The sequence below is a fragment of the Ananas comosus genome, linkage group 1 (genome assembly GCF_001540865.1).
Source record: "Ananas comosus cultivar F153 linkage group 1, ASM154086v1, whole genome shotgun sequence".
NCBI lineage: Eukaryota > Viridiplantae > Streptophyta > Magnoliopsida > Poales > Bromeliaceae > Ananas > Ananas comosus.
Genome location: NC_033621.1, coordinates 20,509,719 through 20,526,018, shown reverse-complemented (window position 1 = coordinate 20,526,018; position 16,300 = coordinate 20,509,719). Strand labels below are relative to the sequence as shown.

The 16,300-nt window shown below is 33.7% G+C and overlaps 1 protein-coding gene across 1 annotated transcript; it reads left to right on the top strand.

The window, feature by feature from the left end:
• On the top strand, positions 4,641 to 9,560 carry LOC109711874. The gene is made up of 3 exons (XM_020235216.1): positions 4,641 to 4,759; positions 7,602 to 8,539; positions 9,283 to 9,560. Exons 2-3 carry the CDS (start codon positions 7,604 to 7,606, stop codon positions 9,313 to 9,315), a joined length of 969 nt encoding a protein of 322 aa, XP_020090805.1. The 5' UTR covers positions 4,641 to 4,759; positions 7,602 to 7,603; the 3' UTR covers positions 9,316 to 9,560.

Genomic DNA, 16,300 nt, shown 5'->3' with positions numbered 1-16,300 from the left:
TTAAGTGTTCATCTGCAAGAGCCTTGGCCACTATGCCGACAAAATATCCACAAGATACATGACCGCCGTGCCAATAGAGATGTATATGGATCATATCGGATTTGTATAGGTAATATACTATACTCATATCCTAAAAAATGGGTAGAAAAAACACATACCTTATCTATTCAACTTCGGAACAGTTTGGATCTGGATACTTAAGTTATATTAATGTACCAATCGGATTCAATTGAGCAGGTCTGGATAGTGATTATTTGTATACTACCTGCTCCAAATCGAGTACAGATTGAGTCTGGATCGAATACGCATACCCATATGTGAATGATATGAAAACACAAATACTTATTATTATATAATAAATTCAAAATAAAAATACAAAATTTTGTAATAGTTATGATATGATTTACTCTACATAAAATGTCTATATTTAAAAAATTATCACGGCTTAAATTTTTATAATGGGGTTTTAAGAATGAAGTGTATAAAATTTACTGATACACCTGGTGCGTAAAATTTTGTCCTAACTTTCCCTTCTTAACAATGAAAACTTATTGCCTACACCCGGTCTACTGATAAATTACCTACATCAAATCTATTTTTTAATGATTAATATTGTAAAATCAAAATCTAATCCAATACACGCAATCTAATCTAAACTATATAAAAAAATATAGAATTTATAGAATTATAGAATTTCTGGGGTTTTAAGAAGGTATTGTGTATTAGGTTTTCAATTTTTCTCATACACCTGGTGCACAAAATAATATCTTCTCTATTATTTTATATTTTTATTATTTTATTGATTTATTTAAGTAATTTTAATATTTTTTTCTAATCATTGACAATATGCTTTTATTAAATAATTTTATTACTAATAACNTTAGAAGTTATGATGATATAACAAGATAAAAATATTAATTAAAATTTATTATTATAATATTTTAGATCTTCGAACTAGTTTCACATGAAATCAAATAATTTCTAAATATGATAAATAATAATAATAATTTTTTTTATTTTTTATTTTATTTATTTTTTTATATTTTTTTTTAGAACGGTATTGAGGAAATTATTCCAAAAATATATCACATTGCGAATTTCATGTACAAAATTATCTCAAAAAACAGAAGATGACCCTTGCCACATCGATCTAGTTTGATTATGCATTTTCTAAAATATTTAATTTTATATTTTACAATGGTAAAAAAAAATTTAGAAGTGTAAATACATTCTCTTCTAGTGACACTCATCAGTGCAATTTTATTGCATAACAAAAAAAATAAAAATACTTTTTAATTCTTTAATTTTTTCCCAAATATAAACTTAAGTAATTTTTAAAGCTCGTTACCAAACTAGAGTCCAACTGGATCCAAATCATAAAATTAAGAGTAAACTTAAAATACCACCCATGTGGTTTCACATTTTTTCACTCTAGTATCCTATAGTGTAAAGTGTATCATTTTAATATTTCGTGATTTTATTTTTTTCTTTTCGTCGGTACCTCAATTTAATCCTCTATTAAATCATATACAAAACACTTCACATATCCCACCATCGAATATTCACTTTAGTACTATGTGGTTTACCGAATTTTCACTTTAATAATATTATATAGTTTTAACTTTGTCACTAATTTAACGAAAAAATTAACATAGAAAATAACAAAAATAGTAAAAATAAAATTACAGGTACTGAAGTGGTATATTTTAAATTATAATAAAAAAGTGCAAAATATCATGGATGATACTTAAAAAGTTTTTTCTAAAATTAACTACTAACTTTACGTCGTGGCAGGTGCAAGTGTGACCGTGTAGAATTCCTCGCTAAGGAGATAGTTTTACATTGGGTTCGCCCTTTTTTTATCCAAAAATCAAAGTCGAAATGGAGAATTTATTTGTAGATGTTTGGTATACGAGAATTCCATTTTGATTCCGATTTTTGGGTGAATAAAAATTTTCTTAATCACCTCTTTTTTTCAATCCGGCCTAAATTGAAAAAATGCACTTTATGAATCCAGGTGAGAAAATACACTCTATGAAAATATCTCAATTATATTTTATATTTTTTATTTAAAATTAAATTTAGTTTCTGGCTTTAATTTTTAATTACAAATACTAATTTAAAATTAGAAATTAAATTTTTAATTCTAGATTTTTTATTTAGAAATTAAGTTAAAATATAAATTCAATCAAGAATTTTGAATTTAATCTATAAATTTAAAATTTAAATTAATTGTAAGTTTGAATCTGGTTCAAATTAAAAATTAGTTTCATATTTTGAATTGTCCACTCAATTTTAAATATTAANAAATATAAAAAATTAAAATATTATATAAAATAATATTATAATCGTATTATTTTATAAAATACTTCAATAGTAATGTATAAAAAATACTTCAAAATAATATAAATAAATAATTAAAGATGATATATTTTACAACATTATATATATAATTTATTTATTACATTATATAGTATTTTATTTTATATAATATGATATATTATAGAATAACATATAATATAAATTTATAAAAATAATAAAGATAAATATAATATAATATAATATAATATAATATAATATAACATAATAGTAACACTAGTAGTTGTTGCAGTACTCATAATAATAATAAGAAGAAGAAGATATTTTAATGTTATATTCTTATTATATTGTTATTATAAGATATTTTAATATATCTAAAAATAATATATATAGTATAAACATAATTTTTTTTATCACTGTACAACAATTACTAAGATAGTATAGTATGAGAATAGTTTTATTCCTCTTAGAAGATGGAATAGTTGTTTCTAAATTATTTTTGAATTGTCTAGAATTATTCAGTTTGACCAGAATAGCTATTGTTATTTTTTTTACACTATTTGGGGGAATAACAAGAATAATTTTTGTTGTCTTTGGTTTATTTCAAAAACCAAAAAGAGCCTTAAATAATGCACCTTTCTTGAATCCTTCATTATGCTTTTTCAGTGGCCAGTGTTTGATCCCTCTTTATCATCCCTTATACTTTAGGATGACATGCAGCAAAGAAGAAATTATGAAGAAGATAAGATACTTGGTCTAGGCATGCATGTAGCTGTTTGGCCACTATAAGAAAAAGAAAAGCAAAAATAGGAGAAGATTCTATTTCTTTCTCCTTTCATATATGTCACAAAATGAAAAAGTATGTGACAAATTGCCATGTCGTACTACTTAGAGGTGTCAATGAGCTTAACACGAGCGAGTTAGGGCCGGCTCGTGTTCGCCTCGTTTAATAAACAAATCAAACATGAGCCGGTTAGTTAAGTATTGAATCGAAAAATTCAGCTCGCGTTCGACACGTTAATAAATGAGCCGAACACAAGTAGGGATGTCAATGGATACGGATATCCGAAATTTTATTCGAATCCGAATCCGAACGCAACGGATTTATTCGGTACTAAACGGATATGTATTCGGATATGGATATCAAAAATAAAAATCCAACGGATATGGATTCAAATATAAATTTTGATTGTGCCCGACCTATACCCGAACCCGACCCAAATCCGATTTTATTTTACATAATATATAATATGTATATAAAATCTGATGTTATATTTGAATTTATATTTTAAAATTTTAAATTTAATATAAAATATTTTAAAATATTGAAAAGAGAAATAATTGTTTCTGGTTCGACTTTCAAATTTTTTATCGGATTCGAATTTGAATATGAATTCTTAAAATACGTCGGTTTCGAATTTTGGATTAGGGATTTTTGAAAATCCGGCCCGAATCCGATATGTTGACATCAGTTGACGAATAGGATGGTCTCACATTGAGATCCTCCACCCCACCTCTAGGCCCCCCAACCGCTCGTTATGCTGCTTTGAGATTCGTGTCATCAAATTTTTATTCGTATCTGCCGACATCTTACAGTTATGTATCACATTAAAGGCTCTCATTATCTAATTTGTAAGGATAAGGTGAAAATTGCATTGGGACCCTTAGCTATAAAATATTTGAAAATAGACCGCTCCACTTTAATACCCGGAATAAAAATTTACTAGGTATTGACGCCTATGTAAAAATATATTTCTCTATATTTTTTTGGGTCAAATTGTAAAAATTATATTATAAATAATTATTGTGATTTACATACCATAATAATTTGTATGGAAATATGAAAAAAATACTAAAGATACTCTAAACTTCTAAAATTTTTTTTTATTTTAATCAGTGACCAAATAGTTATAATTTTGATACTATTTTCTAATTCATTTGGTTTACATCAACGAATACCTTTTTCATTATTAAATTTGAGTATATTTTTTAATCGATGGAGAACCCTAAACGGTAGGTAATTCTGAGCACCCTCAACTATTTCTTTCGATTGAGATCCTCTAAACTTCTAATTTTTTTTATTTTAGTATTTATAGTTTTTATACTTCGTAAAGTTAAAAAAATTTCATCAAATTTAGTGACTCTAAATTTAGTTTTATTTGCTAAAAAATAATTAAATTTATTAAAATTGATGAAATTAACAATGAATTAATAAAACTTTTAGAAATTTATATTTTTGACTTAAATTACTTTATTATAAAAACCAAGGTCTTATTCAAAAAAAAGATTTTAGATCATTTTTTCAAATTTTCCTATTCTTGAGGGGGTCTCTGTACATTTTTACCAAATACTAATTACAAGGCCGACGACCCCTCTCGCTCCGCTAATATCCTCCGATCCCGATCAAAATCGTTCGCTTTTTTGGATCGAATTTCGAAAGGTACGATCTCAAATCCTCTTCCCCCTCATCTCCTCTTTGATTCGATTACCCCATTTTTTTTCCCCAAAAATTTTTACTTCGATCAATTAAAGAGGATGATCCCAGCTTCGTACTCCCGTCGCGATCTGAATTCTTTTATCCTCTTTTCGTGTCTTAATTCTTTGATTTTTAGTTGTTTTTTGGTGATTCTAAGCTACAATTTATGAACCGTTTGATTTGTTTTTGTGTTTTATTTGATGCGTTTGTGAATTGTGGCCCATTGATCTCTCACCTATTATATTTTTTATTTATTATGATTTGAAGTAAAAAAGTTTTAATTTCGGTATCCCCTCTTTCCATTTCCTGTGTTGAATCATTTAATAGCTCGTTCCGTAGAAAATTTAATCTGAATATATGTTACTTGATCCTTCGTACTGCTCAAATAAAATAAATTAAAATATTAAATAGTAAAATTAAAATTTTTAAAACCGATATGATCTTTTTTGAGAAAGGATCGTCGAATCAAAATGGAACATAATTCAGAAAAGTCCCGTACAATTTTACCTGATGGATATTTAGCTCACGGGCTTTAAAAATTTTGATTTTAATACCCAACGTTGCGGTATCTTTTGAAATGGGTTTCAGAACTTTTAAAAGTTTTTATTTTTTATTTTTTCTACCTGTGCTTATAATAACCTTTTTTTTGGTGGAATATTCTGGAGCTTTTCTCAAAAGAAGGGTAGTCAAAATTTAAGTATTTAGATATAGGCTTGTGAAAATTTTATTTATAAAAATAGACCTAAAAGCAGCGCCACGTTAGCGGAGTTTAAAGAAAGTGGGGAATCATTTACCGCCAAATGGTTCACTGTTTTCTATATCACGATACTAAAATAACTGTAACTAGTATAATATAGAAGACAATAAATTGTTTACCGCATTATTTAGCTATCTAAATCTCATCTGCTGGCATCGCACACACGTGACAAAATATATACCTATTTTTACAAATGAAATTTTGGCAAGTTTAGCTTTCCAATTATAGATTTTAACTAGAGATGTCAATTGGTATAGATATTCGAACTTTTATCTGAATCCAAACTTGAATGGGGTAGGTTTATTCGATGCTAAATTAATGTAGTTTCGGATACATGTATAAAAGATAAAATCCTAAGGGATTTGGACTCGGTATAGATTTTGTTTGTACCCGACCTGAACCCAAATCCGAATTAATTTTACATTATATACTATATATAAATGTTTGATGTTATATTTGACTTTGTATTTTAAAACTTTGATTTAATGTATTATGTTCTCAAATATGGTAAAGAAAAATAATTGTTTCGGGTTTGGGTTCGGGTTTCGAATTTTTGGCCGGGTTCGGGTTTGGATATGGATTTTTAAAATCCGTCGGATTTGGGTTGTAGTTCGGGTTTAGTAGCCGGGTTTGGGTTTGGGTTTTTGAAAACCCGCCCTGAATCCGACCAGTTGACATCCCTAATTTCAACAAGCTTGATTTTAAAAAAAAGTCTCTATATTTTGTCCAAATCAAGCATTTTAAATTTCGCATACCAATTGTAACGTCCCACCTATAATACTAGTAACTTGTTAGCTCAAAATGCTTAAGTCCAGTTATTATTATTAGAGCCCCCGGTCCTTATATTCCCAATAATAATTCATTTCTCATCCAAAGGACTAATGGAGTGTCATCCCTATTTTCTAAATGCACTGTTAGTTGATGTGTGATCTGTATACTGCTACCATATTGTTATTTGGCAACTTAAATTGGGCATAGTGGTTTTCACAGTTTGATTGTTCATTAAGAAAGATATGTATCAATGGCACAATATTTGTCAAAATAAATACAGTATAAATATGTCACATTACAGCAATTTCATGGCATGATTAGATATAAAAGTCATGCATGTTGTATGAATGGATTGTTGCAATAAATCCGCTAAAGGAGAAGTCATGCATGTTGTATGAATGGATTGTTGCAATAAATCCACTAAAGGAGAAATACTACGACTTAAAAGTCGAAAAATTGCTCTTAGCAACTGGTTTTACCTGACTAATCCAAGTCAGATTTAATTTGATTCTATTCAATTCAGATATTACTTCCTCGGTTTAATTTTTTGCTAGTTCTTTTAGCTGAACAAATTCTCAATACAATTTAGAATGGTTCACCTTGGTTTGCATATTAGTTTCGGTTTGGTTTGTTCTCATAATTGCTTATGCAAATGTCTTGGTCTCGAAAAAGAATTACCCTACACTGAACCAAAACATTCCTAGTATGCTCCAACACAGTTTTAGTACGGATGACAGTTTCAGAATGCTGGTTCTTGGTAGTCTGACATCCTTTCGTTCTCGTATAAACGGATTTCTGGTAAATTGTAATTGTGGTCAAGTTAAAGTGAAAATTTATGTCACTAGTTCTCTCTCTTTTTCTTTTTTTTTTAACTTAAATGTTCCATATTCTACTGCTATGTTTTTTCTATGCTACTTGGTCAGTTCTCGATTTGTCCCTTTATTTTTATAAATACATGTCTTGGGATCATATAGCGGCCTGATCTGATGCATTATTTAATTTGCTCATGAGGTTATTGTTTCGTTCATAGGAAAAGGTGTTCTCCATTTGAGGAAGCATGTAACTATGCCATTCTAGTACGAAGATAAAGAAAGAATTGTTATGTAGTATAGTTGGTATTATTTGCTTGTTCATATGTTTTCTAGGAATCTAGCTTTTCTAAAAATTATAAGCAGCGCATTGCAGTTGTTTGTGTTCTGGAATGGAAATTTTATTATGATTTTCTAGGAATTGTTTCTTTTATTCTTGTTTCTAACACGTGCCATCGGGTATTTTTAGGCATGGCATCCTCCGACAACCCAGAGATAAAGGAAGTAAGAGTAGATAGAGAGAACAAGGAGGAAGACAAGGAAGAAGAGAAGGGTGGTTTCATGGAGAAGGTTAAAGATTTTATTCAGGACATTGGCGAGAAGATCGAGGGGGCGATAGGGTTCGGAAAGCCAACTGCAGATGTCACCGGTGTCCACATTCCCCACATCAATCTAGAGAAGGCTGAGATCGTTGTCGATGTTCTGATTACAAACCCCAATCCTGTCCCGATCCCTCTCGTAGACATAGACTACTTAATTGAAAGTGACGGACGTAAACTCGTGTCGGGTTTAATCCCTGACGCGGGAACAATACATGCTCATGGTTCAGAGACCGTCAAGATACCTGTAGTACTTATCTATGACGATATCAAGAGCACATACAAAGATATCGAGCCCGGAAGCATCATCCCCTATAAGATAAGGGTTGCTCTCATTGTGGATGTGCCTATTCTCGGAAGGCTCACCTTGCCTCTAGAGAAGACCGGTGAGATTCCCGTGCCTTATAAGCCAGATGTTGATGTTGAAAAGATAAAGTTTGAAAAATTCTCGTTCGAGGAAACGACTGCCAACCTCCATTTGAAATTGGATAACAAAAATGACTTCGACTTGGGACTCAATGCACTGGATTATCAGATTTGGCTCACAGACGTGAGCATTGGATCTGCCGAGCTCACTCAATCCACGAAACTTGCGAAGCGTGGAATTACTTCAATGCAGCTTCCGATTTCTTTCAAGCCGAAGGACTTCGGATCCGCTCTTTGGGATATGCTTAGGGGGAGGGGTACTGGTTATACCATAAAAGGAAATATTGATGTGGACACTCCTTTCGGGAACATGAAGTTGCCCATCAGCCGAGAGGGTGGAACTACGCGCCTCAAGAAGGGTGATGATGACGACGACGGCGAGGTACGCTGTCCCTACTTACATGTACAATTTGATATTCAATGTGAAAAAGTTTCCCTATCAGAGGTTGAGAAAATGCGGATGATTTGTGGAATGATGCTCGCTGAACGGTGGTTAATTACATTCTCACTGCCGAACCCACATTCAATAATGTTCATGATACGTAAATTAATCGTGGACTCTTTACGCGGGAGAGCAACGACTAACTCCATGCCTATTTATGGCTATCATTTTGGATTCTTTTAGAAGATCTGGGTTCAAGCTAGATCTCCTGAGAGAAAAATTTCAGCTGATTAATATAACTATGGAGACTAGCCGAAATTACCTCCCTTTTGTTGGATGCAGAATATGTACTTAATCGGATTGTACATCTCCTTGTCAGTAGGAGAGGCCCAATCAGAAATGTTTTGCCGCTTATACTGTAGCTAGAATATAAGGGCAGGAATTGGTACCTCTACATTTGTTTAACTCACTTTCGCATAGCACGTGGTGCATTTTTAGGTTCTGTATGAAAAGTTTGGCGAATCAGCAGAACTTCTTTTCCTCTTCTCAGAGAGAAAAATGCTCATGTGCATAGTGCGCTATTACGCTATTTGTTTTTTTGCATCCACTTATGAAAAAAATGACGAAACACTTTGCAATTAGTAATCGGAATACGTAGAAAAATACTATTTGCATTCTTTTTCTTTTTCCATCTTAGCTTACTGATTTTGGACTCATTTTTTTCCTTTGAAAAATTTCTGCAGGACTATGCTCGGATACAAAAAACTGTGAAGTGATAAAGATACAGTAGAGATACAAATACAAGGATTGCGCGCGAGAGACCTTCTTATATTCCTAAATTTTCACATCCTATTTTAGCTTCTTATTACTGGTTTCTGTTCATTCAAAACCATGTGTTATGTGATATTTCTGCGCCAGCTTTTTGGTATCCTTCTTTCAGAGTTGTATTTTTTGGTATTTGGCATGTGATTCTTCGTGTCTTGATTATATGTTTATATCTAATCTGATGGTAAACAGAGAATTGGGGGAACAAGGTATTAGGGCTTGATTTCCATAACCCTAAAACCAATACATATATTATTGACATTTTACATATAACACCCTGAAAAGAGTAAAAATTATTATACTAGTTAACACTCCCCCTCAAGATGGTGCATAGATATTTCTCATGCCCATCTTGTATATAATAGAATTGAATGTCATACTCCCCAATCCTTTAGTTAAAATATCTGCTAGTTGGTTCTGTGACCTAACAAATGGAATGCAGATGACCCCTTTGTCCAGCTTTTCTTTAATAAAATTTCTATCAACTTCAACATGTTTTGTCCTATCATGTTGTACTGGATTATGTGCAATGTTAATAGCTGCCGTGTTGTCACAATACAACATTAGTGGTGTAGTATGCTGTAGCCCCAACTCCCACAAATTTTTTTATCCAAAGCAACTCGCAAGTGCCTTGTGCCATTGCTCTATATTCTGCCTCTGCGCTTGATCTGGCAACAACTGTTTGCTTCTTGCTTCTCCAGGTGACTAAGTTACCTCCTACAAGTGTGCAAAAACCCGATGTAGATCTCCGATCATCTAGAGAGCCGGCCCAATCTGCATCACTGAATGCCTCGATCTTCAGGTGACCATGGTTTAGAAATAGAAGCCCTCTTCCTGGAGCTGATTTTAGGTACCTCAAAATAAATATTCCTTTTTAGGTGGTCTACGACCTGCTGCTCAATCTATTAGTTATGAAATACCATTAACTCTATGTGTGTTATCAATATCTCTACGTGTGATTCGTTGGAATATGAACTTTAACTGCCTCCAAGTGTGATTTTCTAGGATCATGCATATACTGACTCACTACGCTCACAGCATATGCTATGTCTGGCCGAGTGTGGGACAAGTAAATCAATTTTCCAACCAACCTTTGATATCTCTCCTTATCAACCACTTCTCCTACTTCAGCTTTCAAGCGATGATTTGGCTCAATTGGTGAATTTATAGGTCGACATCCAAGCATACCTGTTTCCTGGAGTAGATCTAAAACATATTTTCGTTGTGATATGAATATACCCTTATCTGATCTTGCCACTTCAATACCAAGAAAATATCGCAACTTTCCTAGGTCTTTTATTTCAAAATTTTTTGCGAGATAATCTCTAAGCTTTCTTATTTCCTCTGAATTGTTTCCTGTTACCACTATGTCATCAACATAAACAATTAGGATAGTAATTTTTTCATTACACCTTTTTTTGAACATAGTGTGATCTGCATTGCTCTGTTTATACTCAAATTGCAGCAATGCCTTACTAAATCTGTCAAACCAAGCTCTTGGTGATTGTTTCAAGCCGTATAAAGCTTTTCTTAGCTTGCACACTTTTCCAACTGTCTTTTCTGAGGAGAACCCCATCGGAAGCTCCATATACACCTCTTCTTTTAGGTCACCGTGTAAGAAAGCATTCTTCACATCAAACTGTTGTAGGTCCCAACTTAAGTTGGCAGCACACGACAAAAGAATGCGAATAGAGTTCAATTTTGCCACATGAGCGAAAGTTTCCTGATAATCAATTCCGTAAGTTTGTGTAAATCCTTTTGCAACAAGTCTGGCTTTGTATCTCTCAATAGATCCATCTACTTTAAACTTCACTGAAAAAACCCATTTACATCCTACTATATTTTTTCCAACTGGTAGGTTGACAAGCTCCCAAGTTCTATTTTTTTCCAAAGCCTTTATCTCCTCAAGCATCGCTTCCTTCAATTTGGGATCTACAATTGCCTCTTTCCAATTTTGTGGAACATAAACAGAAGATAAAGATGACAAAAAGACTCTATATGAAGGAGACATTGAAGCATATGAAATAAAATCAGAGATTGGATGTTTAGAACGATTTCTAACACCTTTTCTAAGAGCAATAGGAACATTGAGATCATCAGGAATAGAGTTGATAGGATGCACGTTTGTTAAAGACTTACAGTGGTTTTGAAGTTGAGAAGAAGGAACTAGATCCGGAGATAACTCTTGGCTAGATGGAGAGTGCAAGATGGCTTTATTTCTCCTTTTTCTTGTGTACACTTGCCATTCGCCAACATTCGTCTCCTCAGCATGTTGTCGTACTTTCTCCCCCTCAACTCTATCCTCCCCCTCAACTCTATCTTTTTCTTTGTTCCCTTCATTGTCTTCCAATTCTTGCAGCTGTTCAAATTCCTCTTCTGCATTATTTTTCTTATTTTCCTCTTCAACTTGTTGAGACTCATCATCTTTCTCTTTCTTCCTCTTCTGCTTGAGGAAACTTAAGCATCGAAGTCCATTTTGGCACATCAGTTGTACATACATTCATCTGTTCTTTCACAGATTGATTTTCCCCCTCAGAAGATGGACGTGAATAGTACGCCTCATGTTCCCTAAATGTTACATCCATTGTGATAAACGTCTTCCTTGAAGATGGATGATAGTATTTATACCCTTTTTGTGTAGTAGAGTACCTAATAAAAATGCATTTCATAGCCCGAGGATCAAGCTTATCATTCGTCCTTCGGTGATCATGCACAAAACAAATACACCCAAATACTTTCGGAAGGACAGTATAATAAGTAGTACCCAACAATTTTTCAAGAGGGGTTTTGAAGTTGATTGCCCGCAGTGGCACTCGATTAATCAAGTACGCTGCCGACAAAATAGCATCACCCCAGTAATTTTTTGGTACATTCATGGAAAATAGCAACGAACGAGCAACCTCAAGTAAACGCCGATTTTTTCTCTCCACTACATTTTGTGCTGGGGTGTTAACACAACTAGTTTGATGTAAGACTCCAAGATCATGTAGGTAATTTTGAAATGCATTCTCAATATACTCTTTACCATTATCAGATCGGAAAATTTTGATCTTAGTACTAAATTGGTTCTCTACCATCTTATGAAATAGTTTGAAACAAGAAAACACTTCATTCTTGTTGTGCATTAGATACACCAAAGTTGTACGACTGTAATCATCAATGAAAGTAACAAACCATCTATATCCAGAAATAGATGCCGCCCTAGTAGGACCCCACACATCTGAATGAACAATTTCAAAAGGAGAAGTGCTTTTATTATCACTAATTGAATAAGTAACACGCGTATGCTTTGCAAGCTCACAAGCATCACATGTAAGAAGTTCAGGATTACACTTCTGAAATAACTGAGGAAACATTTTCTCCATTATTTGAAAAGAAGGGTGACCAAGTCGAAGATGCCATTGGAATATCTCTTGACAAGTCGACGTCACTTCAGTCTGATGAGCGGAATGATGCGCAAATACTCTTTCTGACTCTTCCTCTAGGAGATAAAGCCCATCATGCACTTTACCAAAGCCAATCGTTCTCCCCGTCTCCAGATCCTGAAAAACACAATGGGATGGAAAGAAAGTGACTTTACAATTAAGATCCCTAGTTATAGCACTGATAGACAATAGATTATTAGGAAAACTAGGAACATGAAGAACTGAAGACAAAGTTAGATCGGAAGTGCAAGCTATAGAACCTTTGCCAGAAACAGACGAAAAAGAACCATCGGCAATACGAACTTTTTCTTTGCCTGAAGAAGGAAAGTATGATAAAAAATGATTTGACACACCCGTCATATGATCAGAAGCACCAGAATCAATGATCCAAGGAGAAATATTATTCCTAACGGAATGTAAAGCACTAATGGACATACCTGAAAGAGCAAAATTAGATGCAGAGGCAATTGTAGTTTTAGAGGAACTAGAACTAGAATCAAGTTTGGACATCAATTTCCTAAGTGTTTGCAAATCTTCCTGAGAGAAGTTGTCAGATCCTAATGGAGTTCCCTCTTGAGAATAAGACTCCATCAATTCGGATTGATATGCTTGCCTTCTTCCAGATCCTCTCCCTAATCCACCTTTTCCTCGTCCTCTAGTAGGCCGTCCATGAAGTTTCCAGCATGTCTCGCGAGTGTGTCTTGTCCTCCCACAATGATCGCACATAAGCTGGTCCTTATCGACCACTCCCGGAGCACCTACTTTGCTCTGATTTCCTGTTACGCTCCTCAAAGAAAGGTTTGTAAGCAATGCTGATTTATCGGGAGTAATTTGATGTACCATCACATTCCTTCTGCTTTCTTCTCGTTGTACATATGCATACGCCTCTCGTAGCGAAGGGAAAGGATCTCTTCCAAGCACTTGAACCCTGATTGGATCAAATTCAGGTTGAAGGCCTGCTAAAAAATCATAGATTCTTTCTTTTTCCATCAATTTCTGGAACTTGGTTGTATCTTCTGGACATTCAGCATGAAAATCTTGATAGTAGTCTAGCTCTTGCCATAAACTGCTGAGTTCAGCAAACTACTGCGCCACGGTCATTTCCTCTTGCTTAGTCTCATGTATTTTCTTCCTAATTTCATACACAAGAGCATCATTGCCAACTTTAGAGTATGTTTGAGCAGCAGCTGTCCAGATCTTGTAAGCAGAATCAAGGAATAAGTAACCACAACCTATTGCTGATTGCATAGAATTTAGAAGCCACGACATCACAAGGGAATTCTCTGACTCCCATTGGTTTATGAGAGGATCCTCATCTGCTGGCCTCTTCTTTGTACCTGTTATATAGTCTTGAAGGCCTCGGGCCTTAATAAACAACAAACAGGATCGAGACCAAGCGAGATAATTGTGACCATCAAGTTTTATCGGACTGATCTGAAGAGAGGGACTATCCGTCACCGACGCAACCATCTTTGGCTCACTACGAGTGGCAGTGGTCTTGCTTCCACTCACTTCCGAGTCCTCAGACATGTCTCAATTGGGATGATAATAATGGTCGTGGCCTGTGGAGAAGAGATAGCCGCTGTCACCAAATCGCCCTGCTGTTTTTATTTTATCGTGGAACGATGGTGGCTAGAGATCCTGGTCGTGGAGGCCCCGATCGTTAACAAGAACGCGATTGGGAACTATCGAGTGTTCCTCTCATCTCCCGTTTTCTTTTTTTTTCTTCAATGGAGATATGGCTCTGATACCATGATGGTAAACAGAGAATTGGGGGAACAAGGTATTAGGGCTTGATTTCCATAACCCTAAAACCAATACATATATTATTGACATTTTACATATAACACCCTGAAAAGAGTAAAAATTATTATACTAGTTAACATAATCCTTCGCGGATTTAGTTGTATTGAGGTTAAAAACAGATTATTTAGTGTGTATTTTTATGTTTAGCATCGAAATTATTATTACACGATTGACTCCAAAAAACTTCAATAGAAATGACCCTTTGTTTTCCATGTGGGTTTCTGAATAAATAATAAATATTTAAGATTATTATTGATAAACCTATAGGGTTTTTTGCATTTAGCTCCTTCAAATCTTTTTTTTCACAAATGGCTTGAGCAAATTTATATTTGCATAAATAGCCACGTCAGCCATGTTAAGTTGAAGATGGTGATCTAGTCATCATTTCTAAACATGGTGATTGAATAATCATGTTCATATCCTCCTTATTTTTCGACTAAGGACCGATATGAAAAAATATAAAATGGAATACAATAATTTAATTACTGTATTTAAACACACCGATTGAATTTTCGTCAAAGGGCTGTGTTCACATTCTCTTTATTCTTCGACCAAGGGTCGACGTGAATTAAAGGAACACATTAAAAACATGAGGGATACGATAATTCAATTACCGTATTTAAACACAGTAACTGAATTATCATCCAAGGGCCGATATTCACATCTTTCTTATTCTTCGACCAAGGGCGATGTGAATTAAAGGAACATGTTAAAATTACAAAAAAAAATACGGTAATTTAATTACCATATGTAAACACAGTGACTAAATTATCGTGTTTAACTTAAAAATGCGTACATGGCCCTTCCTTGCCACGTCGTGCCCACGTGGTAGGAAGAGGCCATTTTTGCAAATAAAATTTATTAGCCTAGTTGTAAAAAGACAGAATTTTGAGGGGGCGAAATGTTAAAAAACAAACAACTTAACTAATTTTGTCGTGACTCGATACCAAAAGCGGCAAAAGGCCCGGCCCGAAGATAGAAAAAAAAACCTTGGACCAGTGCTCCGGTCTAGACCGGGCATATTGAACCTAGTCCGTATCCGGCCCGGCCCGGCCGGTTGAAAATATATAAAGAACTGCCTAAATTAAAAAAAAAAAACAGAAAATATGTCACCTCTAGGGGTGGCAATCCAGCTCGCTATTTGCGAGCCAGCTCGTGTTCGGCTCGAAATGAGCTCGAGATCGAATCGCTTGTTTAGTAAACGAGTCGAACACGAGTTGAAATTTTCAGCTCATTTAATAAACGAGCCAAACGCGAGATGGGGTCAGCTCGTTCGTATTCGGCTCGATAGCAGCTTGAATATATATATTTTATATTTATATAATTTATTTAATTTATATTTATATATATAAATAAATAATTATATATATATATATATATATATATATATATATATATGATACGAATTTTTATTATTTGATTTTTACCCCAATCCAAATATAAAGTCCAACTCAATTATAAAAAAGTATATTTATATATAAAATTTTAATTATTAAATCAAAATCTAACGGATAAAATTTTATAAATTTATTTCTTATATATATCCAATTAACTCTTATTTTTAACTTATTGTTCGTTGGTCAAACTTGTGACGCCAGCTCGAGGCTCGTGTTCGGCTCGTTTAGCTGAACTTTTTACGGCTCGATACTTTAACGAGTCAACCGTGTTCGCATCAAAGCAAACAGGAACCCGGCCAGCTCGTTGG